Source organism: Vigna unguiculata, chromosome 11 (assembly GCF_037176805.1).
Source record: "Vigna unguiculata cultivar grain cowpea cultivar isolate G323 ecotype 2 chromosome 11, ASM3717680v1, whole genome shotgun sequence".
Lineage (NCBI taxonomy): Eukaryota > Viridiplantae > Streptophyta > Magnoliopsida > Fabales > Fabaceae > Vigna > Vigna unguiculata.
In genome coordinates, this window is record NC_140802.1 from 34251117 (window position 1) to 34276294 (window position 25178).

At 38.2% G+C, this 25178-nt stretch overlaps 3 protein-coding genes and 1 pseudogene across 6 annotated transcripts; 2 read left to right on the forward strand and 2 right to left on the reverse strand.

Annotated features, from left to right (window-relative positions):
• Positions 1–367: 367 nt before the first annotated feature.
• On the reverse strand, positions 368–6717 carry LOC114170690 (uncharacterized). Of its 4 annotated transcripts, none has more exons than XR_003601122.2 (5): positions 6351–6717; positions 4240–4329; positions 4107–4165; positions 2711–2827; positions 368–691 (listed from the first exon to the last, which is right to left on the reverse strand). XR_003601122.2 is itself a non-coding variant. In XM_028056222.2 (5 exons), the coding sequence occupies exons 1-4, from the start codon at positions 4730–4732 to the stop codon at positions 2740–2742; spliced, it is 408 nt and encodes a 135-aa protein (XP_027912023.1). In that variant the 5' UTR covers positions 4733–4923; the 3' UTR covers positions 368–691; positions 2711–2739. The 4 variants fall into 4 exon arrangements, 2 of the variants coding, with proteins under 2 accessions (XP_027912023.1, XP_027912024.1); XM_028056222.2 differs by lacking the exon at positions 6351–6717 and adding an exon at positions 4562–4923; XR_014986103.1 differs by lacking the exon at positions 2711–2827.
• A 1242-nt stretch (positions 6718–7959) lies between these two features.
• LOC146881831 (uncharacterized) lies at positions 7960–9833 on the forward strand. The gene has a single exon (XM_085669359.1). It carries the CDS (start codon positions 8523–8525, stop codon positions 9831–9833), a length of 1311 nt encoding a protein of 436 aa, XP_085525485.1. The 5' UTR covers positions 7960–8522.
• A 2256-nt stretch (positions 9834–12089) lies between these two features.
• LOC146881832 (uncharacterized) lies at positions 12090–12914 on the forward strand. The gene has a single exon (XM_085668473.1). The coding sequence runs from the start codon at positions 12120–12122 to the stop codon at positions 12885–12887; it is 768 nt and encodes a 255-aa protein (XP_085524599.1). The 5' UTR covers positions 12090–12119; the 3' UTR covers positions 12888–12914.
• Positions 12915–20486: 7572 nt separating this feature from the next.
• LOC146881833 (uncharacterized) lies at positions 20487–22799 on the reverse strand (annotated as a pseudogene).
• Between the last annotated feature and the right edge of the window lie 2379 nt (positions 22800–25178).

Genomic DNA, 25178 nt, shown 5'->3' on the forward strand with positions numbered 1-25178 from the left:
AAAAGGGTACCTTTTGGCCTCACCCCAATATGCTTCGGTTCCAGACCCGAGGCAAAATGAGAAAAATAACCGGGGCAAAAAGCCCTTCCTCCACTAGTGTGATGTAGTATTCTAACTGGAAAACAAATATAACGGAAAATACGATACTTTAAACTAGCACTATTATCATTAAATTATGACATTTCTAATTGACACCATTATAATTAATTATATTTAATTCTCAGACTAATTACATCATTGTTAAGTGTATCAAGTGTCACAATTTTAATATTTAATTTTTTTTTAATATTTATTATACTTTCATAATTTAATAAAATTAATTTTTGATGATAATTTAAAATACATAAAAAATTTTAACACTATAAAATAGAAATTAACAAACTAAATTGTTTCATTGTCAATATAACATAACTATACTAAAGTACCAATTCAAACATCTACAAAAAATAAAGGCAGCATTAAGAGTACCAAAATATTCAAGTATTTAAAAAAAATAACAACATTAAAAGTACTAAGCCTAAGGTGTTTTGCTTCCACCACTTGATCCTAGTATATATCGTGCGAAGATGGCACACCATTTCCAACATCTAGGGCATGCAATGAAGTCTGAGGCATATTATAATATTTTGCTTCCACCACTTGATCTGATTACGTCATTTAAAGATGACATGCCACTATCAACATCTCGGGCCTACAATAAACAAAGAATAAGTATATAAGTTTATGAAATAGATAGCAATATAAAAAAAAATTAAGTTATATTCTTTAGTATATCTTAACTGAGTTCTACTAGCTTTTTCCTATATCATAGTCAACAACTTCTAACCAAAAGTTGAAGATCCCTTTGTTGGCTACCCATTCAGAAATTCAAGATCACAATATGGCACATAACTAACAAATTATGCATGATTTTATTCTTGCCAAACATTTATGAAGATAATTATATATATAATTATATATATATATATATATATATATATAAAAGTGCGTATTTGCATACATAAAGATAATTCTATTATATATAGTCAAAAGCCAAACTATGATATGCGGTAGTCATTGTTGATAATGAAATGCCGATGAAATATATATATATATATATATATTGTTTAGTAGTAACTATACGGCCCTCTTATTTCAGCCCTAATATTTAAGGGTTGCCTCCAAAGTCTAATGGGCCTAAGGGCTGGCCCATAGGGTGTTCAAAACCCCTAAGGCAGCAAAGCCCATATCACTTGCCTTTCTTGCAAAAACAGTGTCTTACTTCTCTCTTTTGTTCCCTCACAGAACCACTGCAAGGGTTTAGCCCTTAGCCCTCTTCAAGCAAGCTCAAGCCAGATTTTCTACTCCACGTAAGTCAGTTCCAACTCATGCTCTTTCTCCATTCAGTTCATTCTTCGTGGTTCCAACTAGAGTTTGTCTTAGTGAACTCGTTTTAAACTAGTTTCACTGTTTTTCAGCTCTCAAAGCTACTCCTTGAGCTGTTGTGCTTCACGGTTTAGGTGTCGAAGCTCTTAGCTAACACTTTCCAGGTAAGGGAAGTTAGGGTTTTGCTAAATCTTCGGTTTTCATGGTTGCTTTGATGATATTTCATGATTGTATGGATTGTATGCTACTGTGAGCTTATGAAATGTCTTATTGCGTTGTTTGGGTTGTATTGTTGAAGTGTTGCACGAGAGAACAATGGGCCTCTAGGTGAGACCTCATGGTGGTGCCCTATCTATATAATTTAGTAAGGATTCAAGGTAAGGTTGCATCCTGACGCTCTAAGGAGTTTGTTAGTCTCACATAGAGCGGACTGACTCTTGTGGTGAGAGTAGCAGGAGGCCTAAAACCCATTAAGGGCTAACCTTGTGTGTGGGGGTTGAGACATTGTAACACTTAGCTCGGGGGAGAGCAGCTCGATAGAGCAGGGAATGTCCACTGCAAGTGCAAGCATCTGCTGAATCTGACTAATTATATGTATCCGGATGAGTCGTGTCTGAGTCTTAGTGTATTGTTTACACGTCATAACATGATTGGTTGGCTTATGCATTTTGGAATGTGGAATTGCATGTAATAGTATGATCAACTGTTTTCTACTCTAGCTTACCCTTTTGCTTGTTTGATTGCTTTGTGTGTGTTCTTTCTCCTTTTGTGATGATCATCAATTTATTAATGTGAGCATATGCGAGAGGTACTCGAGGTCAACAAGGAAGGGATGATTCCGCTGCTTAGCTCCTTTGGGATGGTCTCCGTTTCTCCAAGTTTTATTTAGGGTCATGGCCCATGTATTACATTGTTTTTGAGTATTAAGCGTTTACTATCAATTCTTGCACTTGGTTCTGTATTGGCACCTTAGTGTGCCTTGGTTTTTTCTAAGTATTTTTGGATAATTATGTGGAGTGACGTCATACTCTGAATCTTCGCTCATTATATTATATTGTGTGACGTTTTCATTTAATTGAGTTTAATTATTAAATGGGGTGTTATAGTAACTAAGTGTAGCTTAGTTATTGTTGAGTTCTTTAAGGATGGGCATCCAACCACTTAACAAGCTTAATGATTCAAAACATGATGCATATCAAGCAATATATTAGCAGCATTCCAAAAAGATGCCTTCATGCTTGGCCAAGTGTTATACAAAATGGGTTGACAATATATTATGCATGTCATCGGTAGAAATCTAAGCAAATATGCATAACAAAATTACAATTTACAAAAAAAGAATTACTTTTCACATTTTGCTTCCTTTGCTGGTACCTATGTTGTTTTCCCCTTAGGGCCCAATTTTGATGTTAGCCAAGCATAAACCTCATCCATCTCTTCTGGTATTATGTAGTGTCCAAGCCTTTTTCCGTAGAGGCAAAAGAAAAGTTTAGAAAAAACTAAAATTTAGCATGGGATAAAGAAGATTTTATAAAAAAAGTAGGACAAAATCTATCATAGGGATTCTCCTTTGTTACCCATTATACTCTTTAAAAGTTATATCCCCAAATCCATTTACATTAATAAAATATTTATAGAGCCACTTGGATCTTAGGTTGTTGATCATCCTTAAAATAAATATTTACATATGATAAATTAACATAAAAATAACCTTAAAATCGCATTAACATTAATAAAATATCTCAACAATTAGTCATATGGTCCAACTCCATCTAGCAAAATGTAGGGATTTAAGGGAAAATTCTTTGTTGTCTCTCATTTAGCTGACCCAATCTAACTCAAAAAAATAAAAGAATCACATGTTGGATTTAGGGCTCAAATTCACAGGGGTGACAATATGCATTATAATGAAGAAGTTAACTAGAGAGTGAAAATATGCATTTTTCAGTAACATTGGTTATTGAGTGAAAATGTGCATTAACCTCCAATGAAGCATGTAATCTCTTTCTCCATCTATAAAACTCCACAAGAATAGAACTCCCATTCATCACCACACCAAAACCAGCAAATGTGGTCAGAAGGATAGACAAAATATTTTGCACACTTTCATGCATCCATATAACCAACTAATTATGTTACGCTATACAAAAAGGAATGCTTAATTATGAATTAACATCAATGTCCTAGTGTAAATTACCAAACTCATGACCAATTAGTAATTGTGGGTTACCATACAAACGTAAATGATGCACTATAAAGACAATAATTGTCAACTAGACCAATAACACAAAAAATTGCAGTTGCATTACACCCATGACATTATCTGTTAGCATAATGAATGTACCCCACTAGGGTCTAAAATCCTAGTATATAGGGCATGTCAAATATGGCTTTAGCTCCAAATAATTTCAATTATCAATGGATGATTGATCAATTTGTTGTTGTTCACAATCGCATCTGAAATCTAGAAAATCAATGGAAGAAAGGTGGCATGTTCCTTTCCCACAATATACTAAATCGCATACATTAAAAACATATACACAAACACAACCATCACATGAACAAGGGTGAGAGTATTGCCTCTCTTCATAAACAAAAAAGAAAGGTTCTAAGCAACCCTGGCTAAAATACTAGGCGTCCAACCACCACATCGCCACCCAAATTGATTAATCGCAACACAAAAAGCACATCAAAATAAAAGCCCATCACAATCTTACGATGCATGAACTTAGAAAACTTACCTATATAGGCCAACAGTAGTGTAGGGTTTGAATGTGAGAACCCTTGCTCCAACCACCGACTAATTCCAAAGATAAAAACCTGTCAACATAAAAAAATGCAAAACTATTGTAGAATACATCTTAAAACACTTACCTTTAGGGGCAATGATGGATAACAGTTTGAGCTTTGGGCAAGAACATCAACCAAAGCATGCCACCAGTTGGTCTGGCTACTCATAAACACCTTCAACATTACCCATTAAAAAAATAGTTAGTCAATGAAGGATTTAAAGCAGCGACCAAATAAATGCTTTCAAAGGCGGTTCAGAGTTACGGTGGTGGCTTAGAGTTGAGAGAGGGGTTTGTTTGAAACCGGTTTGGAAAGGAGAAGATGAAAAGAGGGAATCATGCGCCATGATCGAGAATAACTCCTACAATGGTTCCAAGCAAGAATTGCAGTAGAGCTGGGGACAAACCAAGATGGTTGATGCAGACTGTGGTGGCGATCCAGGGAGGAGTAATTGTGCTTGTGCGCAAAGGAAGAAGAGGAAGGTGTGCGTCGCATGGGATAAGATCTGGCGACGACGTCGGTGAAACTTCGGATGGTGGCCAACACTGTCGCCGCCGACCTTGGTGATCAGCGACATTAGTGTCTGTGCCAGTATTGTTGTGCACTCTAAGGGTTGAAGATGAAAATCAAAAAACCTTTCAGCTTCTCTTTTGAAGAAGATGGAGGTAGATGTTTTAGGGTTTGGTTTGACCCAATGTTTAGTGGAAGAGGAAAATGAAAATTTGAGAAGTGAAGGTTGAGCGCCTGAAAGAATTGAAGTTTCAAGAAAAAAATTTAGGAGGGAAATGAGTAGATAATTCGGAAAAGTTTTTTTTATAACTTTTATTTCAAAGCGAAACTTAAAATTGTCGAATTTTACATGTTAAATATGACCATTTGAACAAATGACAGTCAAAATCGTCAAATGTTGCAAGTAAAATATGACAGTTCAAAAATTGTCGTATTATTTTCTAAAGAATGACGATTTTAAATAATTGTCATATTAAAATCGTTACAATTTACACGATTTTTTGTAGTGTTCATCCCACATTTTATCAGGCATACTAGAACTTAATAACATAATTCATTATTTCCTTTAGTATCCTATTTTTTCGTTCAACTATGCCATTTTGTTGAGGTGTATAAAGGATAGAAGTTTCATGTATAATACCATTTTCATCACAAAAATTCTTTAAGTAAATTTGTACTATATTCACCACCTCTATCAGACCTAAGCTTGTTAATCTTTTCATCTAATTGCTTTTCTACTTCAACTTTATATTTTAAAAAGATTTGAGCAATCTCATCTTTTTACTTTAACAAATAAATTTTAATATATTTGGAAAATTCATCAACAAAAGTTAGATAATATCTTTTACCACCTTTACTCATTGTGTTTTTAAAGTCTGCCGAGTTAGAATGTATCAATTCAAGCAATTCGGTGCTTCTAGAAGTGACATGTTTAAAGGTTTCCTTGCAAATTTTGCTTCATAAGCAACAAAAGATTCCCCCAAGTTAGATTTAACAAAAATTGAAGAAACAAAATTATCATGTAACAAGTGAGAGTGGATTGCTCTTATTCTACTCACTATTTTGAGACTAACAAGCAGCTTAGAGCTGGAGGGGGCCTGATCTTGCAAAAACCTATAGAAAATTACGGCTAGTGAGAGTGGATTCGTGCAACCAACCATTCCTAAATTTGATGGGCATTATGATCATTGGAGTATGCTCATGGAAAATTTCTTGCGACTGAAAGAATATTAGAGTCTCATAAAAGATGGAATACCTGCCGCAATAGATGGTGCTCTCCTCAGTGAAGAATAGAAGAAAGTCATTGACGATGTAAAAGTGGAAGATATGAAGGCGAAAAATTATCTTTTTCAAGCCATTGATAGATCAATTTTGGAAACCATTTTGATTAAAGATACAACTAAGAGCATTTAGGATTCTTTGAAACAGAAATGTCAAGGGACAACGAAAGTGCAACAAGCAAAATGATAAGCAATGCAAAAGGAATTTGAAATGCTCAGCATGAAAGAGGGAGAATTTGTTAATGAAAATTTTGCACGCACCCTTACCATCGTCAACAAGCTACGAGTCAATAAAGCAAAGATGGATGATGTTGACGTGATTGAGAAAATACTGAGATCGATGACACCCAAATTCAATTACATGGTGTGTTCTATTTAGGAATCAAAAGATCTAGACGAACTTACTATTGATGAATTGCAAAGTAATCTTCTATTTCATGAACAGCGGATGAAACCCCATAAAGTAGAAGAACAAGCTTTGAAGGTTACTTGTAATGAATCTTTAAGAGGACTAGGACAGGGTCGTTGTGGAATTCGAGGATAAGGAAGAAGTGGAGGCAGGGGTAGCTTTGATAAATCTTTTATTGAGTGATACTATTGTCATAAACTTGGTCAATTTCAGTATGAATTCCTAGTGAAGGATTCAAATTCAGCAAGTTATGTTGCGGGTGGCGAATAAATATTGTTGATGGCGTCTGTGAAGGATGAAGAAGTTAGCAAGGAGGAATGGTGGTTTCTAGACTCTAGATGCAACAATCACATGTATGGTAATCTAGACTCTTTTCTTGATCTTGATGAGAGCTTTAGAACAATGGTGACATTAATAGACAACTCAAGCATGATAGTGATGGGAAGAGGCAGTGTTTGATTGTCAATAATTGGCGCCACACTAATTCTTACCAGCGTGTTCTATATTCCATAATTAGAAAACAATTTATTAAGCATCGGCCAGCTAGTTGAGAAAGGACTTGAGATTCTTATACAACGAGGAACATGCAAAATTTATCATCCTAAAAAGAGGTTGTTTTTGAAGATCCCAATGTCGTCAAAACGGATGTTCAAACTATCTACAAAAACGCAATCAAAGGGAGAAGCTTGTTTCAATGCTCTTACAAAAGACCCAGCCCGACTTTGGCACTACAGATATGGCCACCTAAGCTTTACAGGTCTAACCACTCTTCAACAAAAAGGAATAGTGCGATACTTACCACATTTTGACACTTCATCAAAAGTGTGTGGATACTATATTGTGGCAAAACAACAACGAAATTCATTTCCACATGCAACCACATGGAGAGCCTCTCAAATTCTTGAACTAATCCATGCTGATATATGTGGGACCATCAGTCCCATATTAAACAGCAACAAAAGGTATTTGATTACCTTCATTGATGATTTTAGTCGTAAAACATGGATCTATTTTTTGGCTAAAAAATCAAAGGCTTTCATTATATTCAAAAAATATAAGAATCAAGTAGAGAAAGGATCTAGTTTATACATTAAATGTACAGATCGTGTAGGTGAGTTCACATCACATGAATTCAATAATTTTTGTAGTGAAAGTGGTATTTGAAGGCATCTAACAGCTCCATATAGCCCTCAATAGAACGGCGTAGCTGAGCGGAAGAATCGAACGATCATGAATATGACTCGAAGTATGCTCTCTTGCAATAAAGTACCAAAGACATTCTGGCCTGAAGCTGTTAATTGGGCCGTTCACATTCTCAATAGCAGTCCAACATTAATAGCGAAGAATAAGACCTCGGAAGAAGCTTGGAGCGAATTAAAACCATCAGTATCCTAATTTTGAGTGTGATACAGACCCAAATACAATTGGGTTTAAAGAGCCCATGATCCAAGAAGAGAATGGTAAGAATAGGTGGGGCAGGGTGTATGAGAGGAAACGGTCTAGGAAGAATGACTTGGCACACTAGGAAGAATAAGTTGGTTAGAAGAGAGAGAAGAAACGGAGGTAGTGGGAGTTAAAAATAATGAGGGAGGTGAGATGGGGGGAGAGTGGTATGGTCATTTTGGAGGAGGACCATTGTGGTTGCTTCTTAGGAGCTTGGCTCTGGGCAGTTGGATATTCCTATCCTTCTGTATTTTCTTGTTTTCAATTAAACGGGATCAGTGCATTCAGTTCTCAATTTCTGGTTTCTTTATCCTTGCAATTTAAATACTTATTAAGTGGTCCGACCTGCCGGATAATTCTTTTATCTGGAAACAATGCCACCGAAGAGAAACAATGCTCAGGGAGAACCAGCAACTGAGGAGCCGGGAGATGCGAGAGTAGAGCTTGTAGTAGGAGAAGTCACCAAGCTCAAAGCCGTAGTTGAGGAGCTTGTTGCACAATCATTGCAGAACTAGAATCAGATGGAAACGTTACGTAAGGAGGCCGCTGAAAATCAGATGAAGCTGCTCAATCTCATGTCAACATTTTCGAAGGAATTTGAGGAAAAAGGTGAAGGCCAGGGATCAGTAACAAAAGGAAAGTCGTGTCCTGGAACAGTGAAGTCCAGTGAGAATTGAAGTTTGAGACAACTCGAAGGAGACGATTTGGAGGAATTTCGTCAATCGATGAAGAAAATTGAGTTACCATCGCTTTATGGGGAAGATCTAGCAGGGTGGATTGCTAGGGCTGAAATTTATTTCAACGTTCAAGAGACACGAGAAGCTGTTCGAGTGAGTCTTGCTCAACTTTGTATGGAAGGGGGTACGATACATTTTTTTCAATCTCTGTTAAATGAGTATGAAAATCTGTCATGGGAGGACTTGAAGAGAGAGTTATTGGAGAGGTATGGTGGAAGGGGAGAAGGAAGTGTTTATGATCAATTGACCTCGTTGAAGCAAACTGGGGTTATGGAGGATTACATTCGAAACTTCGAGTGTCTGATTGCTCAGGTGCCTAGTATGCAAGATGAGCAATACTTCTCGTACTTTACACATGGATTGAAGGACGAACTCCGGGCAAGGATGCGAAGTATACATGTTGCAAATCCTCTTTCCAGGGGACGAATGATGAATGTAGCTCGTGCTATTGACGTAGAAATCTATGGTAGGAGCAGGGGGTGGCAGGGAAGAGGTGAGACACGTGGAGAGGGAAAGACCCAACTTGGAACTCGACCCGTTTCTCATGTGTTGGGTAAAACCGGCCCATGGCAGAATAATGGAAGTTGGGGAGGAAAAGGGTCAAGCCCAAGTGCACAAAATGATGGGGGTGAGAACAGCAAAAATGGGCCCAAGGATAGAGGGGCTCGTCACCTTTCTTATCAGGAGTTGTTGGAAAGAAAGAAGAAGGGTTTATGTTTTAAGTGTGGAGGTTCATTTGAACCGCTCCATCAGTGTCCCGTTAAACAACTTCGGGTCATAATGATTGATGAGGAGATACGAGTCGAATGCGAAGAAAATGAAGAGAAGATAATAGAAGATACTGCAGATGACGTTAACGAGGTCGAAGGGGCATGTACTGCATTGAGTTTGTACTCTATGACGAAAGGGAAGGAGGAACAACCACGAACGATGAAGTTGCGAGGAAAGGTGGGTGAAATGCCAATGATGTTTCTAGTAGACAGTGGAGCAACCCACAACTTTATCTCACGAAAGTTGGTTGAAGCCTTGGGTTGGGAATGGGAAAGGACGCAACACAGGAAAATTTTGATGGGAGACGGGCATAAATCTGAAACTCAAGGTGTATGTCGCGAAATGAGGGTAACATTCGATGAAGGGGAATTTGTACTTGATGCTTTTCTCTTCGATTTGGAGGACATGGATATGGTATTGGGTATGTCTTGGTTGACCACATTAGGGGAAACTACGGTGGATTGGAAAAGGCAGATTATGAGAGTCAAAACGGATCAAGGAGAGAGTGTTAAAAGGAGCACCTCGTGAAGATTCGTTGTTGGTGTCAATGTTTGGCTTGTTGGAGGAAAAAAGGGAAATAAAAAAAGATGGGTTGAGCCAAGAATAGAGACGTGTGCTAAATGATGTGTTGCAGAATTTTGCGGAGGTGTTTGATGAACCCAAGGGGCTGCCACCTGTACGTGCGAAGGAACATAGTATCAACCTTCAACCAGGGTAAGGTCCCATTAACGTGAGGCCGTACCGTTATGCCTATCACCAGAAAAATGAAATTGAGAAACAAGTGAGGGAATTAATGGAGGTGGGTCATGTGAGGCATAGCCAAAGTGCATATTCCAGCCCAGTTATTTTAGTAAAGAAGAAAAACAACAAGTGGCGCATGTGTGTGGATTATAGAGCACTAAATAAGGCCATGATACCGGACAAATTTCCTATTCCAGTGATAGAAGAGCTTTTGGATGAATTACATGGGGCCAAATTCTTCTCAAAATTGGATCTTCGGTCGGGCTACCATCAAGTGCGAATGAGAAAGGAGGATATCCCGAAAACAGCCTTTAGAACACACGAGGGGCATTACGAATATCTCGTAATGCCGTTTGGGCTTATGAATGCCCCTTCCACTTTCCAAGCACTTATGAATGAAGTATTCCGCAATTGGTTAAGGAAAGGAGTATTGGTGTTTTTTGATGATATACTCATATATAGTAAGGGCTGGGAAGAACATTTGCAATTGCTGGAAAAGGTGTTGAGTACGTTGAGGGCCAATAAGTTATTTGCGAACAAGGAAAAGTGCACGTTTGGGCAAAAAAGTATCGAATACTTGGGTCATATTATATCGATACAAGGAGTTGCGGTTGACCCAAATAAAGTGAGTAGTGTTATTGATTGGCCTATCCCTACGAATGTGAAGGGAGTCCGCGGGTTTTTGGGGCTTACGGGATATTACCGTAAATTCATTAAAGATTATGGTAAGGTAGCAAGGTCCCTCACGGAGTTGACAAAAAAGGATGGATTCAAGTGGAATGAAAAGGCCCAAGAAGCTTTTGAGGAGCTTAAAAGGAGGATTACTACAGCACCTGTGTTGCAATTACCAAACTTTAATGACGATTTTTTTTAGAGTGTGATGCTTCTGGGACAGGAATTGGGGCTATCTTAATGCAGCACAAGAGACCTGTTGCTTACTACAGCATAGCGTTGAGTCCCCGTAACTTAACTAAGTCAGCATATGAACGAGAATTGATGGCGGTGGCACTTGTAGTACAACATTGGAGACCTTACCTGTTGGGGTGGAAATTCACTGTGTTTTCTGATCAAAAAAGTCTCAAACAATTATTACAACAACGTATTACAACGGGAGGGTAGCAAAATTGGGTGGCAAAACTCTTCGGGTACAATTTTGAGATAGTTTATAAGCCGGGGAAAGAGAATCGAGGAGCTGATGCTTTGTCTCGTAGCAAAGATGAAATGGGGCTGAACAATATGATTTATTTCCCAATATGGTTGGATTGGCAAGAGCTCAATACTGAAGTACATGCAGATAAAAGGTTGCAAAAAATAATTGAAGAAGTGCAGCAAGGACGTGGCGAGAAGTTCTGTGCGGGATTTGTTTATAAACAAGGAGTACTTTATTATAAAAATCGCCTAGTCATTTCGGAGAAATCTGTTTGGATTCCGAAATTTTTGGAAGAGTTTCATGCTACTCCTCAAAGTGGTCATTCAGGGTTCTATCGTACATACAGAAGAATAGCAGCAAATTTGTATTGGAAAGGAATGAAGAGAGACGTCAAACAGTATGTTCAAGCTTGTGACACGTGCCAAAGACAAAAATATATTACAGCAGCCCCTAGTGGTCTTTTGCAGCCATTACCAATTCCGGAGAGGGTCTGGGAAGACATTAGTATTGACTTCATCACGGGATTACCAAGATCAAAAGGGTTTGAAGCAATCTTGGTGGTTGTAGATCGATTGACAAAATACTGTCATTTTGTGCCTCTTAAACATCTTTATAGCGCGAAGACTCTTGCTGAAATTTTTGTGAAGGAGGTAGTGCGGCTACATGGAGTTCCGAATTCTATTGTGAGTGATCGAGACCCCTTATTTATGAGTGTATTTTGGAAAGAGTTTTTTAAAATGCAGGGAACCAAGCTGAAAATGAGCACAACCTACCATCCTCAAATGGATGGACAAACGAAAGTAACCAATAGGTGTCTTGAAACGTATTTACGATGTTTCATCACTGATCAACCTAAGACTTGGGTGATTTGGATGCCTTAGGCTGAGTTTTGGTTCAACACAACTTAACATGGATCTACGGGAATGACTCCTTTTGAAGCGGTGTATGGTCGACAACCACCCAAGATTGTTCAAGTGGTTCAAGGGGAAGTGAGAGTGGAGGCTGTCCAAAAAGACCTTGTAGAGAGAGATGAAGCTTTGAGGCAGTTGAAATCTCATTTACTCAGAGCTCAGGACAAGATGAGAAATCAAGCAAATAAGCATCGTAAGGAGAGGCATTTTGTTGTGGGGGATTTCGTCTTTTTGAAGTTGAAACAGAACAGACAACATTCTGTCATGAATAGAGTGCAGTCAAAGCTGAATGCTAAATATTATGGACCTTTTGAGGTTGTGGAGAAGATAGGGGAGGTGGCATATCGTTTGAAATTACCACCATCTTCGAAAATTCATCCCGTGTTTCATGTATCCCTATTAAAAAAGGCAGTAGGAAAATACAAGGTAGGGAAGGATCTTCCCAAAGGGCTGGAGGATGATAGAGTCAAATTAATGATACCAGAGGCTATATTGGCGACTAGGAACAACACAAAAGGGGGGGAGACCAAAACACAAGTATTGGTACATTGGAAGGGGCAAGATGTTGAGGAGGCGACTTGGGAGGATACGATTACCATCCACAACCAATTTCTGGAATTCAGCCTTGAGGACAAGGCTCTATTTCAAGAAGAGGGTATTGATACAGACCCAAATACAATTGGGTTTAAAGAGCCCATGATCCAAGAAGAGAATGGTAAGAATAGGTGGGGCAGGGTGTATGAGAGGAAACGATCTAGGAAGAATGACGTGGCACACTAGGAAGAATAAGTTGGTTAGAAGAGAGAGAAGAAACGGAGGTAGTGGGAGTTAAAAATAATGAGGGAGGTGAGATTTGGGGGGAGAGTGGTATGGTCATTTTGGAGGAGGACCATTGTGGTTGCTTCTTAGGAGCTTGGCTCTGGGCAGTTGGATATTCCTATCCTTCTGTATTTTCTTGTTTTCAATTAAACGGGATCAGTGCATTCAGTTCTCAATTTCTGGTTTCTTTATCCTTGCAATTTAAATACTTATTAGAGTGTTTGGTTACATATCACATGCTCATGTTCTTGATTGTAAAAGAACAAAGCTGGATGATAAAAGTGTGAGATATATCTTTCTTGGAGTTAGTGAGGAGTCAAAGGCATACATATTATATGATCCTACTTCTCAAAGATTATAATAAGTAGAGATGTGGTGTTTGAAGAAGACAACAACTGGAATTGGAGTAAAGGTATTAAGGAAGTTGTGGATGGTGATGTGAATTGGGGCAATGATGATGGTGAAACAAATGCAGCAGATATTGCCAATGGAGATAGGATTGAAATTGATGAAGTTAACGAGGAAGAGCAAATGGGAAATAGATCCAGTAATGGGATTTCATCTAATGTGGGTGAAGAACTAAATGGTCAAAGAGTGAGACAAGAACCAACTTGGATGAGAGATTATGTTAGTGGGAAAGGATTGTCAGAGGAAGATACATCAAATTTTGTCATGTTTGCAAGAAATGATCCAATCTGTTTTGAAAAGGCTCAAAGGGAAGTAAAGTGGAGGACAACAATGGATGCAGAGATTGAAGCCATAAAGAAAAATGATGCTTGGGAGCTAATAGAGTTACTAGTAGGAGCAAAGAAGGTTAATGTGAAATGGGTGTACAAAACAAAGTTTAATGAAAATGGTGATGTAGACAAGTACAAAGCACGTTTGGTTGCAAAGGGTTACACCCAAAAATATGGTATATACTACACTGAAGTTTTTGCACTTGTTGCACGTTTGGAAACAATTCAATTGGTTATTTCTATTGCAACTCAGAAAAAATGGAAGATTCTTCAGCTTGATCTCAAGTCAACCTTTCTCCATGGTGAACTTAACAAAGAGGTATTCATTGAGCAACCACCCGATTATCAACAAAAGGGTGCTGAACAGAAAGTATACAAGCTTAAAAAGGCTTTATACGGGATAACGCAAGCACCATGAGCTTTGTATAGTCGTATAGAATCATATTTTGCTAAGGAAGGTTTTAAGCGATGTCCTTATGAGTATAATCTTTCTTGTCAAACTAGGAGATGAAGGTAAAATTTTGATTGTATGTCTTTATGTTGATGATCTCATTTTTACTGGTAATGATGAACATATGTTTGAAGAATTAAAAAGTTCTATGATGCAGGAGTTTGAGATGTCAGATCTTGGACAAATGAGATGTTTTCTTAGTATAGAAGTCTTGCAAAGTCAAGAAGGTATTTTTATTTGTCAAAAGAAATATGTCCAAGAAGTTTGTGGCAGCAACTTCATGTGCTTGTCAAGCCATTTGGATAAAGAGAATTTTAATGAATTTTAATCATGCTGCTTATAATATTACCATAACAATTTTCTTCAACAGTAGTTCATCTATTGAGCTCTCAAAGAATCTTGTTCTTCATGGTCATAGTAAGCATATAGATGTCATATTTATTTTTCTTCGTGAACTCACAAGGGATGGAACTGTAAAACTGGTACACTATCATACCCAAGACCAAGTTGCAGACATAATGACCAAGCCATTAAAACTTGATCAATTTGTGAAGCTTTAAGGACTTTTAGGAGTTTGTTGCTCTGATTCACATATAAACTGAATACACGATGTTTTCAGTTTAAGGGAGGATGTTGAAGTTTGTTTGAGTCTATTTTAATGTTTTGAATAATTCCTATTGCTAAGGATTTAAATAATGTGTTCCTAATTATCCTCCACGATTAGGGGTTAGGTGTCAAACGTGGGTTGCAGTTACAACTTTTCTTTTAATGAGTCATTTATTTAAGGATATATATATATATATATATATATATATATATATATATATATATATATATATATATATATAGTTTATTAATAAGAAAGAGAAGTGCTTTTATTCTACTCACTGTTTTGAGACTAATAAGCAGCTCCTATAGAAGCAAGTTCTTCTTTTTGTGTTTCACATGATTCCTATAATCACTCCATGAAGGTAGAAATTTTTCTAGCAAAACATTAGTCTTTAGGACATCACACATTTTCATGCCTTCTCTTAGCACATTCGTAACCAAGTTCTCATACTTATGAATCTACTTCGTGATAGTCTTGTCATCTATCATCTGGAGCTCCATCCATTTTCCCACCACGTACTTTTTTCCTACTAGCATCATCAGCACTATACCTTAATTCGAAGGTATCCCAGATTCCTTCGTGTATTTATGTTCAACAAAAATATCAAAGATAACATTTGTCATGTGATTAAGAAGATGACCTCTGACAGCTTTATTATCCTTCAAGTATTTTGCTTTTGACTCCTTGGCTCTAAAACCATGGCCCTGAAACCTAATCTACTTGAGAGGAAGTTTTGGAGGCCGAGACTTTCTTTTATCCTCTCGTTCTAGGAACCTCGAAGAGGACTTAACAAGGAGTGAGTTAGAACTAATCCATGGATCATTATCCAAATTGTCACTTCTATGTTAGAGCGAAAAAATGGTGGATCTAATGGTAAAGTTCGATAAAGCTATGGTGACTCTTTCAACCTTGAGAAGTGTTGATCTTCATCAATTTACTTTTCACCAAAAAATCTGATTATGATAGCGGTACAGGCCCAAATGAAGAAATCAACACCATCCACCAGACCAATGAGGCAGCTGACCCAACGACGTCAACAAGGGTTCGCAAGATGCCAAAATATTTAGTGGATTACAAACTTTCATATGTGGGGAGTGAGTGAGGGAATATTGATATATTACGTGTCAGTATTTGAGTGGGTTTGTTGTGAGTTTTTTTATGAGTTTGTTATTCCCTGATTCTGTCTTATAAATGCTATGAAGGAATGAATGAAATAATAACAAGAAAGTTTTCATCTATTCTCTGCCCTTTTTCTGTACGAGGTTCCTTGACCTCGAATCAAGGCTTCTTATTCATATCATTTTGGTACTTTCATTGAGAGGCGAACATGTCAGACCACAACACCCGTTCCAAATCCATCACCAATTTGGAAGAAGCTATTCTCAAACTCACCGTTAACCAAAATGAAATTACTACACGTTTATACGTCATTGCTTCTCAGCTTTCCAGTCGAGACATACAATCCCCACACTCTGGTACCCATAGTTCATTTCACTCTGATTCCCCTCCATTCACACTGCATCTCTGTTTGGATGTTCCACGGTTTGATGGAACCGACCCCATGGGTTGGATCTTTAAGATCTCCCAATTTTTTGAGTATCATCCACTACAAAAAAATCGTATTTTACCGACGTCCACATCCGTCGGTAAAAACTCATTTCTGTCGGTAATTGATAATTGTCGACGGAATTTCGACGGCAAATCATCCGTCGGTAATAGGCTTGTCTGTAATGTTTACCGACGGATAAGTCATTCGTGGGTAATTACCGACGGAATTATCCGTCGGTAATGACTTCTTATACCGACGAAATTATCCGTCGGTAAATCCCGACGAACGGTCGACTCGTCGGAAAGAGTTGTACGAGTTTCAGCGACGGATACATCCGTCGGAAATGCCGTCGGTAAATATTCATCAAACTACAGAGTCTGTTTTGCATGTTTGCCAAAACCACACATAATTAAGCATACCTGCAAATTACAAACATTCAGAAACAGACCTGCCAATTATAATATCCAATCCATTCTAAACAAATAGTAGATATCTACTTCAACTCCAATATTAAACATAAGCATATATGTCTACATTATTTAAACATAAACATAGTAAAAGTATCAAATGTTTATACTCAATCAAAGTAAATACTAGTCCTCAATGATACTACTACAAACAGTCATCCGTATCACAGAAGTGAAAGCATCAAGTGTTTATTATTAATCAAACTGAAAAACTCAATCAAACTAAAAACTAAAGTCCTGAGTAACTCTGACATCTGGTCCTAATAGTCTAAGTAGTCATCCGAATCAGAGTCCTCAGGATTTGTTGCGGGTTGGACTGGTGCGGGCTGGACTGGTGTGGGCTGGACTGTACTGGGTTGGACTGCTTCGGGTTGCTGCTGAGATAGTGTTATGCTGGATTGAGGTTGTTGAAGGGCACGATGGTCAGGAGGCAGCAATGTTAAGACCAGATTGTGTAAGTTTTGAAATTGGCCTTTTAACTCCTCATAAGCCTGATCACGGGCTTCTAGTCTTTGTCTGAGGTACGTAACGTCCTCAGCACTGGAAGACGAAGAAGACGGTTGGCGCCTGAGGCTACCGCTTGCACCTGAGTTTGCAGCAAGTTGGCCTGCCCCATATACTCTTCCTTTGTTCTTTCCACCAACAACCTCAACCCAACACCGAGTCCTAATTGTGTCTTCTGCTGTAGGATCAACATTAGGATCTAATGGACCAACACAAGAGCCTTGCTCAGATCTTACCTGTGAAAGTCTATTTTCAAATTCTTCCTATCAAGTAAACAAGAAGGTATTAGTGAAATAGGGTCAACAATATACTTTTATGGAAAAGTAATGAAAGTGTTGCTTGCATGGGTCCTCCGAGATCTTTCATCAACATACTCGCTGGATCCTTTACGGATATGGGTTTGTTGAAAAACATCATCAATGTGCACATATCGGCCAAGCTCTTGTGCCTGTAAAACAAAATATGGTGTTAATTTTTAAGCATAAATTATTAAAATTCGGAGTGTGATGAATTACTTAAGAGAGAAGTTTATTACCATACGAATGGCATGCTCATGAGTAGTAATGGAACCGCCTGTGTGTAGGCTCCCACCCTTTGGGGAAGCTCTGTTCCTTTGGGCTGTAATACATTTATTGCGATAGGCTGGAGAATTCCAATGTGTCAGCAATTGATTCCACACATCATCCCCAAGCCAATAAGGTCGTTGTCCTGCAATTCTGGCCTCTCTAAACATCTCTGAGAGCCTATGTGAAGCTCTAGAGTTAAAATTTGTGTGAATTTGAGCTTCATGTTCAGGTCTCCAATGAACCTTCCTCTGCGACAACGAATAAAGTACAAATCATCAATTGCATTGCATGGTTAACATACACAATTATTAAATATTTAAAAAGACTGATGATATGTTTACCTTAAAGCGTTGCCAAAATACATCTCTATCTACTGGAGGTATTGCTCCCCATGTCGGCCAAGCAGTCAAATATTGTTGTTTAATAGACCTTGTGATGGCCTGGGAAGCAACTCTAGAAGGATAAAACCTGCACATGATTTAAGAAAATTAATTCACAAAAGGGCAAGGTAAAATAAGTCATGTAAAAGAAAATAGTTTTTTAAGATGGGAGAAGTTATTCTTACCCTTTCCCATAAGGTTCAATCGTGGGTCGTTCATTGGGAGGAGGGTCAACAAAAGCAGCATCTGCATCAGTGGGACCAAAAGAGGCAGGATCACTAGGTGAAGGGACTGATGATGGAGAAGGTATGGCAGCAGCAGCAGCAGATGGTGAAGAAGAAGGTTGTGATAGCACAACAGGGGGTGGCATTGGCACCATCACAGGAGGTGGTGTGGGTACCACAGGAGGGCGTGGTGTAGGTACCATTACAGGAGGTGGTGTGGGTACCAAAGGAGGTGGTGTGGGTACCATTACAGGAGGTGGTGTGGGTACCAAAGGAGGTGGTGTGGGTACCATTACAAGAGGTGGTATGGGTACCATAATAGGAGGTGGTGTGGGTTCAACTGCAGGAACGGTTGGGGAAGGTAATGGTATGGGTGAAAGACCTACAGAGGTTGACTGTAAGGCTGCACTATGTGTGCCAGCAAGAGTGGATGGACTGGATGTGGATGGTCTTGTAGGAGGAACTTTGTGTGGCCTTTTTGGTGCCCTTTTTGGTTTTGCTACCTCTTTCCCCTTGCCAGGATTAAGTGGACCCCCGGATGACATTGTGCACTATTTTCAACAAATACTATTAGAATAAATAAACGATGAATATTAATGTCAAATTATACGTACAAATATTAAAAGGTAAAAGGCCATGTTACAACTACACAACAACAATGGCACACAATACAAATTACAAATATTAAAAATTAATCATCATCACTATCATCGTTCATGACTTCATAATTTTCATCATCATCATCGTCGTCGTCTTCTTCTTCTTCTTCTTCCTCTTCTTCTTCTTTATGTTCTTCTTCTTCTTCTTCTTCTACTTCATCTTCTTCCAATTCTTCACCATCCCCACCAAGGTCATGCAATGTAGAGACACCTTCAACTTCAATTATTTGATGGGCATGTGACATTTCATCAACTTGATAGGGAATATCATCTTCCACCTCATTTGACTCAACACGACCCCTAGGCTTAGTTTGTATTGCAACACACCAACCACGTTTGTTGATGTTCCGAAATGTTGGATACGGGACATAATAAACTTGTTTAACATTATTTGCTAGAATGAATGGATCAAATGGTGGATATCTTAAATTGATTTGAAGTTCGACAGTATTATACGTAGGATGTACTCTTGTACCCTTTCTAGAAGGATCAAACCATTCACAATAAAAAAGAACAACTTTCTTTGGATAAGTAGAGGTGTTGTACTCTAGCTCATATATTTTATGAATTATTCCATAAAAATCATCATAACCACCCTCTGTGAGGCCCTTCACGTACACACCACAATTAATTGTCTTCTTCCCGTTCGACCATGCATTAATGTGGAATTTGTATCCATTGACAAAGTATGTGTGCCACTCCTTCACGCATCTCATGGGTTGGTTTGCCAAATCCCTTAACTCTTGATTTCTAAGACATAATGGCTCGTTGTAAACCTAAAAATTGTGTGAAAATTGAAAGTTTAGTCAACTTTAGCAACAAAGGTTCTTGAACTAAGAAGACTGCACTTACTTGGTTTCTAAACCAATGAGGAAAATTTGAGTATATGTTGGTAGAAGACGTTCCTTGAGGTATTTGTTCAGCTACAAGGAATGAGTTGTCAAAGGAAGATTAACAATACAGTGAATACAAATACCTTAAAAGGAATTTACCGTTTAGGTTGTAGACAATGGGATTAGAACTTACTCAAGGTACGGTTTAACTTCAGTGCAATTAATTAACACATGCACATGAGCCGAGTTGAATTCAGCATCAGTTAACCAATAAGTGCACTCCTTGCCTGCGTGACGACCGACTTGTTTAAACACCGATAAGGTTGACTCAGATGTTTGACTTTGCCATTGTATTTCATTCCTACGATTTTTCGGACACAACGTGAAGTTTTGAAAATAGTGAGAGCAAAAGTATGTGGTCTCACGATGCAAGTAAGTTGCACAAATGGATCCTTCTACTCTGGCTTTGTTTTTTATAGAACGCTTTGAATCCCCCATAAATCTTTACGAACAAAAAATTTGCACATTAGAATTGAACACGAGAATAAGAGTTCAAAGTTCAAACAATTAAGTAATCATATCACCTTTCAAATGGATACATCCACCTATATTGTACTGGTCCGCCAAGCCATGCTTCATATGGAAGATGAATAGGGAGATGCTCCATTGAATCAAAGAATCCTGGAGGAAATATTCTTTCCAATTTGCAAATAATAAGAGGAATATTTTCCTCCAGTTTTTGTAATGAATTCTCCTTCAGTGTCGTTGAGCACAAGTCTTTGAAGAACTGACTAATTTCTATTAGAGGATTTAACACATGTATCGGCAACGAGCTGAACGCAATAGGGAGTAATGTCTCCATGAATACATGACAATCATGATTCTTCATACCATGAATACTACCCTTTTCAATATCAGCACATCTTGCCAAGTTTGAAGAATAACCATTTGGCATTCTAAGCTCCTTGATCCAATGACAAACTATTTTAGCTTCATCTTTTGTCATCGTATAATTTGCTTTTGGCTTGAGCCACTTCCCATCGCCCTGTGACTTCAACTGCAAGTCTTTGCGCCGACAATATAAACCAATATCTCTTCTTGCTTTGTCATTATCTTTTGTCTTACCACTGACATTCATCACTGTGTTGAAGATGTTGTCAAAGAAATTCTTTTCTATATGCATGACATCAAGATTATGTCTTAGCAAGTTATCTTTCCAATATGGAAGATCCCAAAAGATACTTTTTTTAGTCCAATTATGCCACTCTCCATATCCATCGATCCTTATGAGACCACTTTCAGTCACTTTTGGAAAATGTTTGACTCTTCTCCAAAGTTGTGATGGAGTCAACCTCGGAGGTGGCCCATCCATTTCAACTTCCCCTTTGCGAAATGCCCTAGTGTTTCTCCTAAATGGATGGTCACTTGGCAAGAATCGACGATGACAATCAAACCAACAACTTTTCCGACCATAATTCAATGTGAATGACTTAGTATGCTCCATACAATGCGGACAGGCTAATCTACCATGTGTGCTCCAACCGGATAACATCCCATATGCAAGGAAGTCATTAATAGTCCACATCAAAGTTGCCCTCATTAGGAAATTTTGCTTCCTTGAAACATCATAGGTCCAAATACCACTCCACAGCTTATTCAAATCATCAATCAAAGGCTCTAGATAAACATATATCGATGCCTTTGGATTAGATGGACCTGGTATTATACACGTCAAAAACATATAAGGCTTAGTCATACACATCTCAGGTGGAAGATTATAAGGAGTAACAATCACAGGCCAACAAGAATAGGGTGATGACGATGCCTGGATGTACGGATTAAATCCATCTGAATAGAGACCAAGTCGAACGTTACGGGGATCACTGGCGAAGGAAGGATGCTTTCGATCAAAGTGCTTCCAAGCTTGTCCATCGGATGGATGACGTAGCATGCCTTCTATTTTGTTCTCATAATGCCATGTCATATGTTGTGCTGTTTGCATTGAAGCAAACATTCTTTGTAGTCTTGGAATTATAGGCAAGTAGAACATGGACTTCAATGGAATTGGTTTTTTTTGCCTCTAGCCTCCATGGAGTGTACGATATCGAGGGTGTCCACAAAATTTGCATTGGAGCAAAGATGCATCATTTTTTCCATTATCATTGTCATAGAAAAGCATACAACCGTTCATACAACAATCAATCTTCTTAGACTCCAATCCCAATTTTGAAACTAATCTCTTTGCTTCATAGTAATTCTTGGGCAAAGAATTATTTGGTGGTGTTAGATCTAAAATGAGTTTTGCAATGTTTTCCAATGCTTGGTTGGGAATGTTCCAGTTGGATTTGAGGGACAAAAGTCTGATGCATACTGACAATTTAGACTCTATAACCCCTTCAAATACAGGTTCATTGGCATCTGCTAATAAATTGTAAAATCTCTGAGTGAAGTCATTTGGAGACTCTTCTAAATGACTCTCGTCTGCTTCTTCAAATGAATCATGTTGGCCAAGAGCATTACTCAACATCTCTTGCATATACATAATTTGATTCATCTCAGAGGTATGATCCATCGTGCTTGAACTAGGTAAATGTGTGTCATGTTCACCCGAATAAACATAGGGCACTTCTTCACCGTGAAATGTCCAAATCCAGTAATCTGGCATGAACCCTTTTTTGTATAAATGAACTTTAACTTCCTCATCTTTCAAAATATGAGTACATTCGCACTTAACGCAGGGACATCTAATCCCTCCCTCAAGAGCATAATATTTATATTGTCGAGCAGTCTGAATAAACTGTTCAACTCCTATCACAAAAGTTTCCTTCAAGCCTCTCCTACCACTGTAACAACAGTCATACACCCAACGACGGTGGCTAGGAACTTCACCCATGTTCTGTGAGAAGGCAAACAATGACAGTGTTACTTTTGTGGTATTCAGAGAACATGGGTCTTAAGTAACAAACCTATTACTACTTAAGTCCAACATCAAAGGAAACCTCTGATTACCAATTTCTATTTCGTATCTTACAAACCTTAAATGGTAAGATACGTTATAACAAAAAATGGACAAAGTGCAGTAGAAAAGAATGAGAGAACCCAACTACCCTTAAGGAAACCCACTGAACCACTCTACCAATTAAACCAACCACACAACACATAAAGTGACTAAGAACGAAACCACAGAACAAAATTAATATTGATACAATAGTTAATTAAAGATGAGAAAGAAAGCAAGGTTGACGTTCTTGACTATGAACCAATAGTAGAACATCATCCTTAATGAGCAATACAACGTGACTAAGGCATCAAGTTTCTTTGTATTTAATTTTATGTCTTTTTACATGTAAAGATCATCAACTCATCACATTTATAACTCAAAAATCAGCCATGCATGCTCTGCTAAAAATTATAATGCATGAATATAGGAAATGTAAAAATTGAGGGCAAATGGAAAGAAATACCTCACAAAAATACAACTCTTTTAGGGGAATCCTTCGCAACTCTTGTCAATTTAGGTCCACAACCTCCCTGACCCTTACCCTTTCCTCCCCTATCATAATCAAGATAAAATGATAAAGTTTTCAAATTTCCATTACAACATGAATCAAAGGCAAAGGCAGAAATTGAAATGAAATACAAACAACATATACAAACTTCAATAGAACAAAAGTTCATAACTACTTAATTAGCTTGTCACTATATTAATTTCTACATTAGGGCTTATATAAGAAGCCACTAGAACGAGTATTAGTCTTAGTGTAGGAATAGGTTGCTATTAACCAAAGCCTAAACGTGAAAGGTAGGAAGAAGAAATATAATTCAAATGTTGGAGTTAATTATAATTAGTTTTAGAAACTAAGGTACAAAAATCAAAGGTTGGAGTTAATTAGAATTAACGTAACAATCACTCAAAGTAATAAGAGGCTAAAGCAACCGTGTTAAAGGATTTGGCAAGAGAATTAGGAATGCAATGAGGCTTAAGAAATAATAGATTGAAACTGAATTAGAACCTCACTTAAATAGATTTCATTGCACCAAGATAAGGAATGCAAGTAGCATGCTCAAATGCACTGTATAAAGCTTACACAAATACAATCTTGGCCTCTAAAATTACTATAAAACTGGGAGTTATCACACCCCCAAACTTAGGCCTTTGCACTACTAGATAAATAACAAAGAAAAGGAAACAAAAACTAAGCCCAAGACTCAATAACAAATTTCACAAGCTATAAATGCTGCCATACAGATTATTGGTTCAATGTCCCGAGTTAAATCCCAATTTGCCTCAAGAACCACTCTTGAACAAACCAAGCCCATTTTATAAACTAGAATCGTGCAATTGGAATTGTGCAAATTCCCATTCAAACCCAAACAAAGGAAAGCACAATACCATTTAATCATAGCATTGGCCAAATCGCAACTAAACAAATGAAAGCACAACACCAATTCATGACAACATCAAATAATCACAGGTGTTATATTTAATTGCAAATGCTCAGGGACAAATTGACAGAAACATAGCAGATGCATCATAACAGCACAGGATAAACTAAACATACCAACACTTCCTCCATAGTTAACATTATCAGTTCCACTAACCTCCGTCGATGGTGCAATCACCAATTTAGCAGCCTCTATCGCGCCAAGAGCTATCCCAAAAATTGTGGCACTATGGAACAACGATCATCCCTCGCAGCCTCAATGTTCATCACACAAACAAAAACACGAAATTAATAATAGAGGGATGAGATGGCGAAAAGAAGAGAATCAAACCCTACTCACCAGAATTTTCTCCGCCAATGTCGCGGCAACAGAACAATGGCAGCGGCGACACCGTGACGGTCTAGTCGAACGGGACACCCTCAATAGCGGTTGCGCGGGGACACCGTCCTTCCTCTCAAATCTCTGGTAGCAAACCCTCGTCGCGATGCAATGGATGATCGTGAAAGGTGTTCGGCGGATGAGGGTTCAGAGTGAGTGCTGCATTGCGGGGAAAATGAAGTGGGTAAAGTGAAATCTGAAATGTTTAAGTCATTTTGTCGAGGCCCTTACTGAAGGATTTACCGACAGCACAATCCGTCGACAAGGGTTTAACACTTTTACCGACGCAATTACCGATGGAATAGCTTTCTCATACCATTTATTAACGGATCACCGACAGAAATATCCGTCGGTAAATTCGACGACGATATTCGTCGATAAATCCGTCGGTAATCAACTATTTGTGGCGGAAATGGATCCGTCGGTAATATTTCGCCGGAAATAAATA